The sequence below is a fragment of the Quercus robur genome, chromosome 5 (assembly GCF_932294415.1).
Source record: "Quercus robur chromosome 5, dhQueRobu3.1, whole genome shotgun sequence".
NCBI lineage: Eukaryota > Viridiplantae > Streptophyta > Magnoliopsida > Fagales > Fagaceae > Quercus > Quercus robur.
Window position 1 is genome coordinate 1,112,665 of NC_065538.1, and position 19,074 is coordinate 1,131,738.

Sequence of the window (19,074 nt, forward strand, 5' to 3'; positions counted from 1 at the left end):
AGACGAACCTGTTTAGAGCTGCTATCCTTCCCGTAAGTTTTTGTACATCCTTGACGGTCTTGGGTGGAGCCATGTCAATGATAGCTTGTACTTTTTCTGGATTGGCTTCTATTCCTCTCTGGGACACCATGAATCCCAGGAATTTTCCCGAGGCTACCCCAAAAACACATTTGCTAGGATTTAGCTTCATCCGGTGTTTTCTCAGGGTTGTAAAAGTCTCCTCCAGGTCGTCCAGATGAGCGAGCTCTTCCTTACTTTTGACGAGCATATCGTCTACATATACCTCCATGTTTCTGCCAATTTGTTGGTTGAACATTTTGTTTACCAACCTCTGATATGTAGCTCCAGCATTTTTCAACCCAAAAGGCATCACCTTATAACAATAGAGTCCCTGGCTGGTGATGAAGGCGGTCTTCTCCTGGTCTTCTTCAGCCATCTTTATCTGGTTGTACCCTGAAAAGGCGTCCATGAACGTCAACAACTTGTGTCCAGCGGTAGAGTCCACGAGCTGGTCTATCCTTGGTAGAGGGAAGCTGTCCTTTGGGCATGCTTTATTCAAGTCAGTGAAGTCTACACACATTCTCCACTTTCCGTTTGGTTTCTTCACCAGGACGACGTTGGCGAGCCATTCTGGGTAGTATACCTCCCGGATGAATCCAGCCGTCAAGAGTTTGGTTACCTCTTCTGCTACTGCTTGATCTCGCTCTGGAGCGAAAGTTCTTCGTCGTTGCTGAACGGGCTTCCTGTTGGCGTCCACATTCAGTCTATGCTGGATGATCTCTGGAGAAATGCCTGGCATGTCCTCGTGACTCCATGCAAAGACATCAAGATTCCCTTTAAGGAACTTTATAAGTCTCGTTCTCATCTCAGGGCTTAGCGTCGTCCCTATCCTGGTTGTCCTGTCCGCATTTCCTTCTACCAACTCCACTGCTTCCAGGGTCTCCACTCCGTCTTCCTCTTTTTCTTCTATCGTCCACGTGTGGTTCTCCTTTCTTGCCAGTACGGCCTGGTAGCACTCCCTTGCCAGGACCTGATCACCCTTCACCTCACCTACACCATCGTCTGTTGGGAATTTCACCTTCAAACAATATGTGGACGTTGCTGCCTTCCACTTGTTTAGGGTAGGCCTCCCAATGATGACATTGTAAGATGAGGGGCAATCTACAACCAGGAAATCTACTTGTTTGGTCAGCTGCAACGGGTAGGTTCCTACTGTCACCGTCAGAGTCACTATACCCCTGGGGTAGACCCTGTCTCCACTGAAACTGACCAGCGGAGAGTCAAAAGGACGGAGCCTTTTTGGATCTAACTTCAACTGCTGGAAGGCTGGGAGGTAGATGATATCCGCTGAGCTTCCGTTATCAACAAGGATCCTTCTGGTATTGAACCCTTCTATATTCAGTACTATGACCAGGGGATCGTTGTGAGGCTGTTTCACTCCCCTGGCGTCTCCTTCATTAAAGGACATATCTTGGTACGTTCGTTGGTACTTGGACGGAGGAATGGCGTGGACGCTGTTTACCTGTCTGTAGCATGCTTTTCTAAGCGATCTGAATGACCCTCCTGAGAATGGTCCTCCCGTGATCGTGTTTATCTCCCCGATCACCTTGCGTGGAGGTTGGGATGTATGGTCGTCATCCCGATTGAAGGATTCTTTTTGGGTCCTGTTGTCGTCTCTGAACTTGCTATATTCTCCTTTCTTTACAAATTTCTGCAACTTTCCTTTCCGTATTAACTCCTCTATTTGTTCCCTCAGGTCTCTGCAATCTTCTGTGTTATGGCCGTGGTCTCTGTGGAACCGGCAATACTTGTTCTTGTCACGTACGTTGGGGGACGAGTGTAATGGCCTGGGCCATTTGAGATAATGCTCGTCCTTGATCTGCGTGAAAATCTTGTCAACAGGCATAACCAATGGAGTAAATTTTACCTGACGAGGATTTTTTTCATCCCTCCTTCTATTCCCGTCATTGTTCCGACGTTCTGGTCTGTCTCTCTTTTACCCTCTGCGGTCGTCTTCCCGCTTGGACTTGTCTCCCAGCCTCTCGGTATCTTTTATGGCAGCTAGAGCGTCTTCCGCATTCATGTATTTTTGGGCCTTCAGGAGCATCTCAGCCATTGTCTTCGGGGGGTTTTTGGCAAGGGAGGCTACAAGATCTCTGGATTTCAACCCTGCCTTGAAGGTCGTCAGTTGCACCTTGTCATCAGCTTCGTCCACCTCCAGAGTTTCCCGGGTGAATCGCTTGACATATGACCTCAGAGTCTCCTTCTCTCCCTGTCTTATGGTGAGTAAGTAATCTACTGGTCTCCTTGGGCGTTGTCCCCCTATGAAGTGACGCAGGAAAGCACTGCTTAGCTGATCGAAGTTGTCTATGGATGAGTTTGGCAATTTAGTAAACCATTCTCTTGCTGCTCCTTTAAGAGTCGTAGGGAAGGAACGGCATAATATCTCGTCAGGTGGTTGTTGAAGGCCCAGAGTCGTCTTAAAGGTATTAAGATGATCCTGAGGGTCCTTGAGTCCGTCAAATGGTTCTAACTGAGGCAGGCGAAACTTTGACGGCACGGGGCAATCAAGTACTGCTGCAGTGAAGGGCGAATCTGTAGCCCTTACCATCTTGTCTACACTCCGGTCTGTCTTTTCCTTGATGGCGCTCCTTAGTTCGTCCATCTCTTTCCTCATTTCCCGAAGAAGATCTGAGTTTTGTTCGTCCGGAGTAGTTGGTCTCCGGGGGGTTTCCCTCTGTTGGCTATCCCCCTCTCCCTCCGTGTTACCCTTGGACCGGTTTTCTTCCTGTTGAGCTTGTTGAACCTGCTGGAGTCGCAGCTTCATTTCCTGGTTCTGCCTGGTGAGTTCCTCAATGGTGGCTGCCAGGGCTTGAACTTGCTGGGCCAAGGCCGTTGAATCTGGGTTGGATTCCATCTGGATATGGTGAATTGATGGAAACTACGTTTTCGACTATAAATCTGAAAACTCGTCCCCACAGACGGCGCCAAACTGATGGAACACAAATCCGTCAGTGAATGTGCAGATGGAATCACCCGTGAGGCGTGAAGGTTTGCTCGTCGAGAGACACCGGTGTGGCGCCTGCCACAAAGTCTCCGATGCCAAAGTTAGGATCACAGTTAAACACAATAAAGAAAAGAATAGATAGTTTCAGAATATTTTTGCCTCTCCCCTTCTGTTGGTTGTGTGAGAGTTTTATACCTGAGCCCATCAGGGCTAGCCGTTGAGGCTGTTAATGCTTTCTTTTGTAACGCACCTGGCCAGTAATGAGACTTTTAATAGGCCCTCCAACGGTCTTCTTGGTTGATTTGGTAACTGCTCGGATCATTGATTGATCGCATCGAATAACTCTTTGCCTCGTCGGTGATGATAGCTTCCTTCGCTGTTTCTGCTCACTTCGTCATGGATGGTTCTCTCGTCAGTAATGTTATCTTCGTCAGCGGTATGTAGAGTTGTCATTCCCGTCAAAGACAAAACACTTCCTTGAAGAAAAGGACTTCCTTGAAGATTGAGATTGTTTTTGGAAGATCTTAAAGATGAAGACAATCTTGAAGACGAAGACTGACTTGAAGATGAAGATGATCCGTACAAGATCTTGAAGATGAAGACCTTCTTGAAGATGAAGACCTTCTTGAAGATGAAGACAACCTTGAAGACGAAGACAATCTTGAAGATGAAAACAATCTTGAGGATGAAAACTATCTTGAAGACAAAGATTGCCTTAAAGACACCTTGAAGATGAAGACAATCTTGAAGACGAAGACAATCTTAAGGACAAAGACAATCTTGAAGACAAAAGACTTCCTTAAAGACGAGGACTTCCGTGAAGATGAATATTGTTTTTTAGAAGATCTTGAAGATGAAGATTGCCTTGAAGATGAAGATGATCCATACAAGACCTTGAAGATGAAGACCTCCTTCAAGACGAAGATCATCAATGCTGACCTTGAAGAAAAAGTCAACCTTGAAGACGAAGACAATCTTGAAGATGAAGACAATCTTGAGGATGAAGACTATCTCGAAGACGAAGATAATCTTGAATATGAAGATTGCCTTGAAGATGAAGATGATCTATACAAGACCTTGAAGACAAAGATAATCTTAAAGATGAAGACTATCTTGAATATGAAGATAACCCATGAAACAATATGCATTGGCATCTTTGTAATGGAGTAACTGTCGATGCAATGATCTAAAGCTACAATGAAGCAACATTGGCATCGACAGAAGAAAATAAATCATCACTTCTCTCATTCCTTTTTTTTTTTTTTTTTTTTTTTTGCTTGCTTTAATATGTAACTTACACTCTCCCCTATTTTTGTCTTTCAAATGTTTGCTTCTTGCTATGATACTTTTTAGAGATATAAAATGATGAGTACTAGACTTTAGAGATGCAGGGTGACATCACCCAATGTTTAAAGATGTGAGATGACACCAAAACTTTGAGGCTTTGAGGTGATCCAACTCAGAATAGAGGCAATTCAGTCCAAACTTTAGAGATGCAAGGAGATGCCACCAAGTCTTTGAAGATGAGAGGCGGCACTATGCTTTAGATATGTAAGGCAACCCAACTTAGAAGAAAGGCAATGAAATTCAAAAGAAAGGTGATGCAACGCTAACTTTGACAATGCAAGGCAACATGACTTTGAAGGAATACGATCCAGACTTTAAAAATGCAAGGAGATACCACCAAGTCTTTGAAGATGCAAGGAAATACATACCACCAAGACTTTACATGTGAAAGGTAGAATTACTTAGACTTTAAAGATGACAGAGAAAGCACATTTTAGAGATGCCAAGTGACATTCTCACAATGATGTTTGCTTTCATGGTGACTTTTCATTCCTCTTAGTAGTAATGTCTTACGGTGATGTTTGCCTTCATACGGTAGCATTGTCTTTTTGTAGTGACTTTCTTGTAGTGATGTTCACCCAAAACTAGGGTTGTCCACGAGTCGAGTTTGTGCCTAACCAAACTCGACCCGAATGGGGTAGGTGAACAAAAAATTGACCCGAAACCAACCTGGAGATCTGGTCGAATTTTTCAATTCAGGTTTTATCGATTTTGGGTTAATTCAGGTCTGTATCGAGTTTATCACCAGGGACAAAAATCTGGCTGGATCCGTCAAGATCTGGCCGAAATCTGCCCAAATGATGGATCTGACCGAAATCTACCCAGATCAGCCAAGACCGAATAGAAATCTGGCCAAATCCGTCGAGATCTGGCCTAGATTTCGTCGGATAATGGCGAGATCTCCCTGAATCTGGTCGAAAAATCGTAATACTTCATCGGAAAGGATAAAGGATTCGGTACAGGTCAGGTGTCACGGGTTTGGAAACCAAAAATTGACAACCGACCCGCGTGGGGTTAGGTTAGCTTTGTCGGAACTTGCAACCTATTGCTAGAGTCGTCGGATCGGGTGGCAGCAGGTCAGAAGCGGGTGAGTTAGCCGGGTTGAGCGGGTCACCAGGTCTTCTGGACAATCCTAGCCAAAATTGTGATTGTACTTAGTATAACATACCAAGTTGCTTTTGTAGCACTTGAAAGAGATTGAATCATCATGTGGTTCAAGAAATTTTTTGTTTTTTGGACATGTGACTGAACTTAGCATAGAATGCCAAGCTGCCTATGTACCTCTTGAGGGGGATCAAGTCATTACATAGTTCAAGGGTTTTTTTTTTTTTTTTTTGTGAACACTTTCAAGAATAATGGAAAAACATAATGTACCCTTTGAGTGTTAAGATAGGCAGTTAGGTTCTTACCAAGGAGTGTTTCAATCTTTAGGGATAATAACGTTTCAAGAATTTACCGTTGATAGGCCAATTCTCAAACCATCTTTAGCAACCAACTTGTATGCTCCATTTGTATAGGCTTCTTGAACAACAGATGGTCCATCCCATTTTGAAACAAACTTGTTCTTAGTGTGATGGGTGACAATGATGGGTCTTCGTACAACAAAAACCAAATCTCCAACTTGTAAAGATCAAGGATGAACCTTCTTGTTGAAAGTCCTAGAAATGTAAGCTTGATACCACTCAAGGCGTTGTTGTGACTCCAACCTTTTTTTATCCAAAGCTTCTAATTCTTAAAGTCGTATATGAACATTTTCTTCATTAGAAAGAACTTCTTGAATGGCAATCCTTAATGAAGGAATTTGGTATTCAAGTGGTAGAACAGCTTCTACCCCATAAATGAGAGAATAGGTTGTGGCTTGGGTAGGTGTTTAATATGTCATACAATACACCCACAAAGCTTCCTAAACTCTTTCATGCCAAACTCTTTTTGACTTCCCTACAACTTTCTTGAGCAAATTGCATAGAATTTTGTTAAAGGCTTCTGTGAAACCGTTGGCTAGGGCATTATACATGGAGGAATTATGCTGCTTAAAACCAAAGTCATTGCAAAGCTTGTCCATCGAATTGTTGTAGAATTCCTTCCCATTATCAATGATGATATAACGGGTACACCATACCTAAAGATGGTGTTTCTTTTGATGAAGTTTACGATAGTTCCTTTCTTCATTTTATGAAATACAGCAGCTTCAGCCCACTTGGAAAAATAATATGTCACAGCCAAGATATATGCATGTCCACCAGAGGATTTTGGTGTCAATGGCCCAACCACATCTAAACCCCAAGCGTCAAATGGCCATGAAGCTACAATAGGGTGTAGGGGTTTTGGAGGTTGGTGAATGAAGTTTGCATGGAATTGACATGATGAGCATATTTTTGCATACTCCATACAATCCTTGACCATAGTTGGCCAATAATAACCCTTCCATTTAATTTGAACATGAAGTTTGGAACCAAATTGGTGAACACCATAAATCCCTGAATGAGCTTCTTCAAGTGCCTTGACAGCTTCCTCGTCATCCAAGCAACGAAGGAGAAGGCCATCAAGTCTTTGAAGATGCAAGAAGGTACCACCAGGTCTTTGAAGACGTAAGGGGATACCACCAAGACTTTAAACGTGAAAGACAGCACTGCTTAGACTTTAAAGATGAGAGAGAAAGCACCTTTTAGAGACACCAAGCGACATTCTCACAATAATGTTTTCTTTTTTGGTGACTTTTCATGGCTCAAGATTATTTTTTTTTTTTTGGACATGTGACTGAACTTAGCATAGAATACCAAGCTACCTATGTATCCTTTAAGGAGGATCAAGTCATCATGTAGTTCAGAGGGCTTTTTTTTTTTTTTTGTTTATTTTTTGTTTTTGTTTATTTTATTTTTTGTTTGGCTAGGTTGACTTTTTGGCTCTAACTTTTGCCTACGTATCCTTTGAGGGTGATCAAGTCATCTCGGCTTCTCATAGCCATAACCAGCTTTAGCCATGAGTCTATATGCATTAGGGTCAAAACCTTCTTTGGTTCGTTTGGTGGGCAAAGTCTCATGTTCAACAATCGGTCCTTAGGATGGTCTTGTGAACCCTCTCAATGGTTGGCTTGAGATTCTTGGTTTCGTGATTTTAGCAACTGTTAGAGTTAGTCCTTGCAGATCTTCCAATACTAACTCTCCATCTCCTGAAAATGGTGATTGACCCTCTTTTCTTTTGGTGATTGGGACATAGTGTAGCACGAGAGCTACCTTCGCTGCTTTAGAAGCATGATGCTTCTTCTCTTTTGTGGAAGTCTTTGTTTGCTTGGTTTCCTTCTCCTCAATTGGCTTGGTTTCCTTCTCCTTAATTGCAGAGTCAATCCTTGAAGTTTTGGAGTGGAGGTTTACTTCCTTGCTAGATGGTAAAATAATGACTTTTGCTTCTTTTAGCGTATCGTCTTCCAAGTAAAATTTTGCATCAGCAAAATGTGATTCAGCTATTGTAAAGGGCTTGTGATTAGCTACTATCTTTTTTACTTGTCCATCTTGGACATATTTAAGGCATTGGTGGCACAACACCATACTCATGCAACCATGGTATTCCAATAAGTAGTTTGTAAGTGGTCTTGGCATCAATAACATGGAGGAATGCACTTGATTCCATTTCACCTATGAGCATCTGAAGCCTAATCTTCCCAATGGCTCTTTGTCCATCTTGATTAAAGCCCTGAATCATCAATTTACTCGGAAGTAGTTCATCCAAGGAGATTCTGAGCTCTTTTAACATTTTGAGTGGCAGACTGACTGCAGATCCACCATCAATAAGGATATGATTGACTTTTTGTTCTCGAATGTAGCCATTCACAAATAAGGGACGATTGTGAATCTGGGATCCTAACAAATGATCATCATCAGTGAAAATTATTGAAAACCAGTATGCTCTATACATAATAGCTCGCTCTATTTCTTCCTTACTATTTGAAGATTCTTCTTCACCACTTACTTGATAACATGTAAGAGATGAAAAGATATAATCCTCGGGAATTGGCACTGGGGAGAAAGGTACTTTCACCTCAATAGGCTCAAATGAACCAAATTGTATGGTGAGAACGGTAGAAATAGTTGTTGAGGCCACCATGGCTAAATTGACAGTCGTACTTCATCATCAAACATGATTTTTCCTTGATGGGCTAGCTCCATGATTTTATCTTTCAACACAAAGCATTGCTTTATGGGGTGGCCTACAAGGCAATGATACATACAATACTTGGGATCATTTGTGTGGCCAGCCTCTTCAGGATGTTTCATCTCTGGTAACTCAATCAACTTCAACTCAAGTAAATGATCCAACATATTGGAGATATCGGCATCAGGGAATGGATATTGCTTTTCTTGCATGTCTTGTAATGTTGGTCTTCTTCTTCTCTTATCTTGAGTGAAAGCAGATGCCTGTTCTTTCATCTTGGGCTTAATTGGAACTTTGAGAGGAGCAGTAGTTACAATCAAAGACTACTTGTTTTCCGATTTAGGAGGAATTTGCCCCCTTTGTGAGTATCTTGTCTTTCTCTCCCCTTGTGAGGTTCTTGAATAGGTGAGCCTTGGTGACCATTGGAAGCAATACTAAGCTCCATGTCATGGGCGCGTTTTGCTAATTCTTCAAATGTTTTAGGCTTTATACCTTAAAGGATATAGCTTATAGCCCAATTCATTCCTTGAATACACATCTCAATAGCGGATGCCTCAGATAATTGATCACTGTAGTTAAGACTAAGGTTTCTCCACCGTTGAATGTAATCAATGATAGGCTCTTCTTTCCACTGCTTTGAATTGGTGAGTTCTATCATACTAACAGTACATCGAGTACTATAGAAACAGTTTAGGAATTCTCTTTCCATTTGATTTCAACTATCAATAGAGCCATGCGCTAGATCAATATACCAATCAAATGTATTTCCTTTCAAAGAGCGAACAAATTGCTTGACCATGAGATCCCCATAAGTACCAGCATTGTTACAAATTTCCACGAAATCAGCTACATGCTGCCTTGGATTGCCTTTACCTTCAAACTGTTGAAACTTTGGTGGTTGATAGTTTTGAGGCATTCTCAAGAGATCTATCCTTTAAGTGTATGGTTTGGCATAGGCAATGGACGATCGACTTCCAACCCCAACTTGGTCTTTGTAGCTTCCTTAATTAACTCCTTGAGCTGGTCAGAAGAGATAGACCCATCTGTAAAGAGTTTGAGATCCTTCGTTAAACTCTCGGGTTTTTCATTGTGGGTTTGTTCTGATTGAAAGCTTCATCTTCATGATTCGTTCCACGGGTACAATGATATTAAACTTTCCTGCATGTTTCAATTGAAAATAATTCACTATGAGTGTCAAATCTTCGAGGACTGGGCAGGCAGCAAGTAGTGTGGAGAGAGAGTCGCCGTCTGCATAGTAAATATGTTGAGGTTCTAGAATCTTAAGACTTGGGAACATACAAGTAGAAGCAGGAGGAGGATTGAGAAGAAAATCATCATCCAATTTCAAAACCACTAATGTTGTACAAAAGAAGACACTACGGGGTAACTACAAAGGTTGATTAGGAAAATGTAAGTCTAGATGAAGCTCCTGTAGCTATACAATGGTAATAGTGTCTTGAAGACATGTTTCAATATAGGATGGGTCACTATCTGAGGAGGTGCAATGAAGGCGCAACTTATGTAGGGGCATGGGATCAAGAATAGCATTGCGAAAAGACAAGATCACTGACACTATGTCCATAAAGCTAAAAGTTTCTTTTTCCCAAAAGTAATTATTCATCAGCATGCCGTCCAAGCCGAAGTCCAAGTCAAGAATAGGGACAAGAATCCATAGATGCCTCCACCTCCTGGACAAAACGCTTGTTGCGGTATACTCTCTGATTGGGAGAAAAGAGAGGATGTGAGAAAGGAGACAGTCTGGAAGACTGCTAATTATGTCAGTACTTGCTGCTGTTACTGCTCTCTCTGCTCTTTCAATTCTCTGCCTCTCCTCTTCCTCTGTAACTCTCATCCTTTCCGGCTTCTTCATGCTGCCACCAACTCTAATCTAATTCAGTTGAGTGAGTGAAAAGGGTTTCAATTTTTGGAGTTGGTTATATATTGGCAAATACGAGAGTGAGCGATCACCAGAATAAGAATTAGCAATCCATAGTCGATGGCTTAATTTGTTTTAATGGCTTAGGAAACCAATTCCTACTGGATTTAGAATTCGTGTAGTACAAGACTATCGTTACATCCATAGCCGATGGCTTAATTTGTTTTAATGGCTTAGGAAACCAAGTCCTACTTGATTTATAATTCGTGCAGTACAAGACTATCGTTACCTACTCCAACTACGAGTAATATATATATATATATATATATATATGTTAGGTTCTAAAGACTTAGGATTTTATCCCTAATTGTTTTAAAACGTTTTTAGAGTTTCTAATTTGTCCTAAGTATAAAAGGCAAACCCTAACCACGTTTTAGTGTTGCTCATATTTGGGTTTATGTAAATCTCTTGTGAGATCTAGAGGAGCTTTCCTTTACACAAACTTAGGGTTTTCAATGAGAAGATTTATCTACACCTTGATGATCAACTCAGTTGCTTCCATTGAAACTTAAAGAAAACACAAGCGGGTGTGCTTGTATTTGGTGGTGAATCCAAGAAAGAAGGAGTCCGTGGATTCGGAGTTTGCACGTGGTCGTGTCAGTAAGTTCTACTGGTTGGTAGCAATAAGAAGTCGAGCATGGGGGCTTGTAAGTCTTATTGTATGAACTTCGATTCTTTCAAGATAGTGGATTCCAGTTTACCTTAAAGATAGCTAGGTCAAGTCCTTCCCAGGTTTTTATCGGTTTGGTTTTTTGGGTGACCATATCTTGTGTTATTTATTTTTCCGCTGCTTTGCATGTTAAGATTTTTTTTATTGTGATAACCTAGACTTGTTAAATTGGACTAAGTAACAACTTGGCTAATTACCTAGGTTAAATCAATTATTTTTAAGGGGTCTAAAAACCATCAATATTGATTTTTATACTATAATTTATTGAGTTCTAGGTGATGTCAAACGTTGAAGACACCCCACTCTATTGACATCATATTGAAAGACATAATTTATATAGGGTATAGTTAACAGGCATCGCAAGGTGCCTGTTAATAACTTTTTTGAAATTTTTCTAACAATTTTATTGTTTTTTTTTTTTTTTTACAGCTTTATCTCATTTTTTCAACCGGCCTTTTCTTCTTCAGGTCGGGATTAACTTTTGAGCCGAGATCGATAGGGAGTTGTGGAGCAACGGGAGGAAGAATACGGGTCTGGGACTTGGAAGGCACCTTCGATGACTACCCTTTGCCTTGGGAAGCCATCAGCTCTCGCAAACTCTTTCGTTTGTTAGAGGCCATGTTGTCCACCTCCTCGTCTGAAGAGTCGTCCAAGTAGGCAATAACAAGAGGAACGCCGACCACGGAATTTCTATCATGTTTTCCTTCAGGGTCTGAAAGCTCAATCAGTGGAGCTTTTGGAATATCCTCTTCGAAGTAAAACTCGTCTATCTCCTCCTCAAGGGAAAGATGAGATGATTCAGTCTCTTCTTCAACCCGCGCTGCAACTTCAAGATTATCTTGTAGAGGTGATTATGCAGCTGGCTGAGGATTCTGAATGCCAGGCAAAACAACCGGCCTAAGATCTTCTCGAGCTAAAAATCGGGGCTTCGATACGTCGATCCTGGCCAACCTCGGACTACTAGCTATTATGGCTTGGTCGATGTCTTGGAAAACGCGGGATAAGGGTTGGTAACCCAAAATCAGATTAGCCGCGCGTAGTTGTCCGTCCTCGTTGACATATATCTCTGACCTTAAAATATAATTCAAGGCCTGAATGTTTACGTGGCTCAGCCGAGGAGCAACGTGTGCTTTATCTGCAAAACAGCCAAGAAGAAAATTGTAGTTAGGTTACAAAAATTTTGAATTTTCAAGCATTAGAAAATGAAGCTAAAGGGTTAAACCCCCTTCCCAAGGGATTAGTCCTAGAGGCACCGCACCTGGATCTCCTGCCCGAGTTGGACAATGAAGACCATCGCTTCACTCTCCCGAAGCAATAAGGAAGTCATCCTTCATACCCTTATTGGATTTAGAAAGACAGGAAATTAGCCTAACAATCTCGAACCGAGATTTAAGATAGTACCCCGCTTTGTCAAGATGGTGACACTCGTACATGTGAACCACGTCGTGCCATGTAAGGCCTAAATCAATTCGCTTGTTCAGGACATCTATGCTGCCCAAGACCCTAAACAGGTTCGGAGCGCACTGATGCGGTGTCAACCTATGATTAAGCAAATAGTCTCGAGTAATCCTATGCATGGGGAGCATCATTCCTCCTTCTATAAAAGCGATCATGGGAATGACGACTTGACCCACGTCCCTATCGGTTAGCACTCATTCTGGAGGACAGTACTCCAAAACTATCCCCTGCGGGATAAGGTACTTTGCCCTAAAGGACTCCATAGTGGCCGGAGTATTTACTAGACGCTTGAATCTACCCATTTAGGCGAACTGGTGGGCCGAGGAGGAAGGCCGAGGTGAAAATTGGGGTTATGAAGAAGAAAGAAAACTTACGAGTATCCCTACAACAATCTCCGAAGCTCTCAGAGAATTTCTCAGGAAGAAGAGTTTCTCATTGAAGTAGTCACGAAAATTTGAAGGCTTGGATGTTGATGAAGAACTAGGCGCTGGGAATCCTCTGGCGTTCTTAAGTGCTAATAGAAAGTAAAAGCTGAAAGAGTTTATTCAGGGCATTATATATATATATATATATATATATATATAAAAGAGAGAAATGCCACTCCCGCTCCAAATTCTAGGGAGAATGTCAACCGTTGGATCTACGTTTCGCCACTGGATAGGGAAGACATAAAGCCGCCTGGAGTAATAAGCTGTGCCTCGTAATTTGCAAACGCGTCAGAAGCAACTGCACCTACACATGCGAACCAGAAGCTAATTGATCTTACCCCTTATAAAGTCAAAATCTTGCCTTTTCTCTTCGAAAGGAGATAAAACCAGAGTTTTGAGGGGCTATGGCCCAAAACAACGAGTTGGGCCTTGGGCCCGTCCGAGGATGCCAGCCCGTCTGAGGAGGCAACATGGCTTAAGCGATCCATGTTAAATCTTATCTTGGGGAATAAATAAAATGGTCCGAGGAGGAATTCCTCCTCGGACACTGAAAATCCGGAGCGGAAGTGCATCCAAGCCACTAAGGCCCATCCCCTAGATAAGTGAAGAGGAAGAAAACACAAAATATCTAAGTAAAAGCTACCACCACCACATTGAATACACTACAACTACTTTCCTGACTGCATTAATGTGGAGAAGACCCTTGAATAATGTTACCTTGGCTACCGCAACTCACAAAGAACTGAAAGAAATGTCTGATGGGACAGATGCTCAAATGAAGGCTTGGATGATTGACAGGTGTAAAGCCCAGATGATAAGAAAAGACCTATATAATGTGTAGAAACCCCCATAAGAAGGGGACGGAAGAAAGAAGGGAGAATACTGTAGCATGCAAAGGAACCCTACTGCACTGACCTGTATACACAAAATTAAGTTTTTTACTATCAGTTTGAGTGATCTTTCAGTGTAATGGTTTTTGTTCTTGTTCACGTGTTCCTTTAACCCATGCAAGACCCCGTTTAACTTATTTAAACCTAGTTCTTTAACCCATACTTTACAAAAATTCATTGTGTTGGGCTATTTGAACCAAGACTTACAAAATAAGGGTTTGGGCACCAAATTGTGGCCCTACAGTACTTATTGAAGATGTATTCTCCTGTCAATTTATATGTAGAGAGAGAGAGAGAGAGAGAGAGAGAGAGAGCAGTACTTAAGTACAGTATTTTGGTGTTATTCCTTAGATTCCCTTTTTAAGATTCTACCATGTAGATTTTTTTTTTTTTTTTTTCATAGGATGGAAGTATATTTTTTAGTTAAATATCCACATTTATGAATCTTGAGAGAGGAATCTAAGGAATAGCATCTAATGTATTGTACCTAAATTTTGTCCATATATATATATATATATGTATGTATTTATATGTATGTATGCTCATGTTTTAAATTATACAAGAAATATAAAAATTTTAAAAAAAAATTACATACCAAACACCAAAAAACATTCTCAAGTTCGTTTTTAAGGTCATTACTAAATACCAGAAAATGAGATAGTTTTCTAGAAAATGCTTTTTAGAAAATGAATCATTTTTCAAAAAACATTAATATTGAAACAAACAGAGTGTAATTCAACGTTAAATAAATCCTAATTCAAATAGGAAAAGGAAAACAATAAAAGTAAATAAATAACTCTTTGTTCTTTGTAACATGATTTGCATCAATAATTAATAAAGAAGCTTCTTTTTTCTTTTTCTTTTTTTCTTTTTTGGAGAAAAAGAAGCTTCTAATTTGGTTTGGCATTCTAATGAGCAATTTCTCTGTAGGCTTAAATTTATCAATTGAATTCACGTAAAAGAAAAAAAAAATTAGATTTACATCAGTTTCTTAAAACATTCATTTGAAGAATTAAAAAAAACCAACAACTAATACGCAATGTCAATACAATTTCATGCTCTCGTAAAAATAAAAAAATAAAAAAATAATGACAATACCATATTGTCCATGCCATTTGGCAGGGCCAGTTAGGAGCTTTTCTGGACGACATCGTTTAGTCATTCTCATCGTTGCATTCATTGTATCTCTGCAACTGAACCTAAACTCCCAAATCACTGTTGAGTCACAGAGATTAGCATAAGCAATAAACACTCAATAAAAGAGAGCAGATTACTTTTTTCCCCTCTTGTGTTAAAAATACTTAGTATTCTAAAAAAAAAAAAAAAGCACATTGAATGGAGAGAAGAGAGTGCAGAATGAAGTGAGATCTTGTCCTTGCCCTTGTAAGAGTTCCCCCTACTCTCATTGGATCAACAAAACGAAAATGCATTCTGACATTATTAGCAATCTACCAAACTCTCTCCCCTGCCATTTTCTCTCCTTTCTCCCATCCCAACATGCCATCGTCACAAGCATTTTTGTCAAGTAGGTGGAGGCTTCTCTGAACTCTTGTCCCAATTCTTGACTTGGACGAGTTCAAACTTGTTAGGAATGGAAAAAACGTTTAGCTTTGTGGATATAGTGTCCAAGATCTGGACTCTTTGCAATGCCAATGCCATTTCCATTGCCAATCCCATTCACCTACATAAGTTGCAGATATGCTGGATTTCCCATTGTGACCCATTATATGTTGACATATGGGTCTGAGCCACCATTCTGTGTGGCATGCAAGAGCTCTCTATCTTCCATATTTATTAACAATCAACCTATTGAAGAATAATCCTAACACAGGTACTTGCTACAAATTTAAGATTCTGTTCCAAATATCATATACCTCAATTCACAGAATGACGGAAAACACAGCTCATTACCAAGCAATTGTTGTCCACTAAAACACTAACAAGTAACACACACATAAAATCATGCTTTCTAACTTCTTTCATAAGACCCAATTGTAAACTTTGTGACAAGGTGAAATGATACACTATACCTACTTCATAAAATATTCAACGTATCTGTTTGTTGTTACAAAATCTGACACCCATGTTTTTAACTGAGCATCTCCACTCTCCAGCAGCAAATACGCACCAAAACATCCAAATAAACAAGGCAAGTTATTCCAGAAGAACAAGGCTCTGCTCTATTCCCAGCTATGTTCTTATCATAGTTATCAATAATGTTCCTGACACTTGAAAGATCTATTATCATCAACCTTCCCCCTAAAAGCTACGAATGAGAAGAAAACTCTAAAAATAAACAAGACAATCTCAACCAATCATGTACAGAAATTTACAATGAATCACACATCAGAGAAAGTAAAGAATATAATAAAAAAGAGTACAGCATTCTCAACCATACAGGAATCGATCATGCATTTAACATATACATTGCAAATGCACACATGCTAAATAAAAATGCAAGCACAAGTATATTCCCTGCCAATTTATACATTGTCGACAATCCACCAGTCAATAACAGAGGATGTCAATAGTCTCTTTGTATAAAGCAATAGAGCTTATCCATCACTAAGAAACTTAAAACAGATTCAATCACTTACCTAGAATTCGCTAATCTCAACTCTATAGTCCACAAACTTCACTCCCAATCCCCCCACAAACCAGAAAGTTTTACAAAGCTATCTGGACAGAATTTTCCTCCAAAATTTTGGGGGGGAAAACCTCCAATCCACTATTTGAAAATTCAAATGATTTTCCATTTGTACTTTTAATTACATGACTTATTTAAGAGTCATAAGACTTGTTTAGATAACTTCATAGGCCAATGAAATATCCCATAATGAGTTTAAGGAGTAGTCAGCGATGCCTTTCTGTGCCTTCTCTGGCGAAAGGATGTCAAAGTTTACAACTCAATAAGTATTGCCACTTAGTAAAAGATTCCATGAGATGGCAACCAAATTATAGGTCCCATTCAACTATTCTTATAGAAAAACATAAATAGGAATACATATAAACAGACTGATAAATAAAAGTCAGTTAACCCGCTACCCGTTTTTATTTTCATCACCAGACACCAGTTTTATTTTCATCATCAAACAGGAGAATTCAGAAATCCAAATCAGGTGTTCTCTCAGACTTCAGAAATCCAAATTAAAGTTCTTATTTCAATTTAAATTCAACCTACAAACACCTGATTGATTATTTGCTTTGAACAAGACTGCAAAAATAAACACTAAAAAAAATAGCCAATAATTAATATCTAGTCTAAAATTTACATGGTTGCAATACTGTAATTCTGTTTATCTAAAAAAAAGACATTATCATGATCGGTGACGGAACTCGAAGAAATCAAACCCTGATTGCTAATAATAAACTCAATGGCAACTTAGTAACATATATACAGAGACAACAACTTCTTATCTTGAAACTTATATTAACCTTGGAATGCCCTAGTACAGTAGTCACCTATTGGGCAATTTAAAACAAAAAAAAAAAAAAAATGAAGCCTGTCAGACTGGAAAGGGAAACCAAGCAAAACTTGCAAAAAATAAAGCTTAAAGATCTTTCTAAACATTAAAATCAGTAGATGAGTTGCTATAATTTACAATACTGTCTTGGCACCCTATAAAGTATGAACTTCGTATTTGATCCACGTTTACTAAAGCATGGGCAGCTCCGCTTGGGCTAGCTGCAACAGCAACCTCGTCTGCATCAATTATCAGTTCAGCATAACCTTCACCAACTACTTGGCTGTTCTCCAACTGCAAATAGTTCACAAATGAAAATTAAATAATTAATTTTTTTTTTTTTTTAAAGTCAAAGGAATATGAAAACATCATATCAGACTCATCAAATTATGTTATGGTTTCTGAAATATTTACATTCAGATAACGTATAACACCCTCATTGTGATACATAAAAACCTAAGCAGTCTTTCGCCAATCACTAGTGAAATATCACAGAATGGATCCCATATTCTAGTACAGTGATTTAAATAACTTATCTGTCACTCTGTTACTTTTAATATAAAATGTTTCCTAGAGAAGTAGGCATAATACAATAGCAATTCCAATTGGTAATAGCATAATGATACACGTACATAACAGGTAAAAGAGAACAATTTTAAAAAAAGGGTAGATACAACTTCCACTGGAGTCAACTAGTATGTTTTGTCTCACCACTAGAACTTTTTGATTTTTGGTAATTACATAACTCAGAACTCATTAGACAAGTTTCCATCCACAAGAAACAGAAGTTAGGTTAGCATCTTAATATGCCAAACAGTAACATTTGATTAAAAAATAGAACGAGAAATACTTAACTTCTCACTCTTCCATTATGTGCCATTCATGGCTCCTGCAAACCTTTTCTGCCAATTTGATTTTCTTTTTTTTTTTCCCATTAATGCACTAAGTATTGAATTAAATTTCTTGACATGATAAATAACACATCCAAACAATTAGTATGGCCTACATCCACAGAATCAAGCTGCTATGATATTTTCAATTCTTTAAAAGCAACAGCTTACCCTATATTTTGTTTTAGCACCCCAAATGACAAGTGTCTCATTACAAGTATGATGTCTGTGATTTCCCCTTAAAGCACCAGGTCGAATTTCCCCAAGATGAAGTGAAGCACAAGTCACAACTCCACCCAGGGGCGTAGCCAGGAATTATTACATCGGGGGGCCGATTCGAACCATGAAGGTTGAAATTGACGACAATGAGTATCATCGTTGTATAAATAGTCTATATTTTTAGGTTGATATGGACCTTCTTTAAGATAAACTCGTTGGATTTCATCTTGTTTGTTGATAGGGAATTCACATATTTGTTTACGTGATTCTGGATCACGATCTATCTCTTCAGATTGAATTTTGAACATTTGGAGGGGTCAGGGTGTTCATCAGGCATCGAAGTATCAACATTTGTTTCTACAGCCACAGGTGCCCTAATTTCTGAATTGCTAACATCTTTTTTCTTAAAGAATGCATCAAATTTTTTTTCATTTGCTCATAATTCTTTTAGCTTTAAAAATATGACTCAAAAATTAACCTGAAAATAAGTTTAAAAAATAAAATTTTAATTAGAAATTTTTACTTAGTTATATGGATGATATTCATACTCAAGAAAAAACAAAATTTCCACTATAATTTAAACATACACCCATTTTTAATACGACTTTAATTAATA

General features: G+C 39.5%; 2 protein-coding genes and 1 long non-coding RNA gene across 3 annotated transcripts; 1 reads left to right on the plus strand and 2 right to left on the minus strand.

Moving 5' to 3' along the window:
* Positions 1-217: 217 nt before the first annotated feature.
* On the minus strand, positions 218-2,116 carry LOC126725153 (uncharacterized; the record flags this gene model as incomplete). The annotated part of the gene is made up of 2 exons (XM_050429692.1): positions 2,001-2,116; positions 218-1,847 (listed from the first exon to the last, which is right to left on the minus strand). Coding segments are annotated over exons 1-2 (1,746 nt in total), but the record flags the coding sequence as incomplete, so codon positions are not given.
* Positions 2,117-3,367: 1,251 nt separating this feature from the next.
* LOC126725164 (B3 domain-containing protein At5g60140-like) lies at positions 3,368-4,177 on the plus strand. The gene is made up of 2 exons (XM_050429701.1): positions 3,368-3,443; positions 3,603-4,177. The coding sequence occupies exons 1-2, from the start codon at positions 3,368-3,370 to the stop codon at positions 4,175-4,177; spliced, it is 651 nt and encodes a 216-aa protein (XP_050285658.1).
* A 13,103-nt stretch (positions 4,178-17,280) lies between these two features.
* On the minus strand, positions 17,281-18,532 carry LOC126728981 (uncharacterized). Its single transcript, XR_007656441.1, has 2 exons — positions 18,411-18,532; positions 17,281-17,643 (listed from the first exon to the last, which is right to left on the minus strand). It is a non-coding gene; the product is annotated as an uncharacterized LOC126728981 (long non-coding RNA).
* Between the last annotated feature and the right edge of the window lie 542 nt (positions 18,533-19,074).

Coding starts and splice junctions, on each gene's coding strand:
- LOC126725164 (XM_050429701.1), top strand. CDS start 3,368: ATGATAGCTTCCTTCGCTGTTTCTGCTCACTTCGTCATGGATGGTTCT. Junction 3,444..3,602: donor TAATGTTATCTTCGTCAGCG/GTATGTAGAGTT, acceptor AAGATCTTGAAG/ATGAAGACCTTCTTGAAGAT.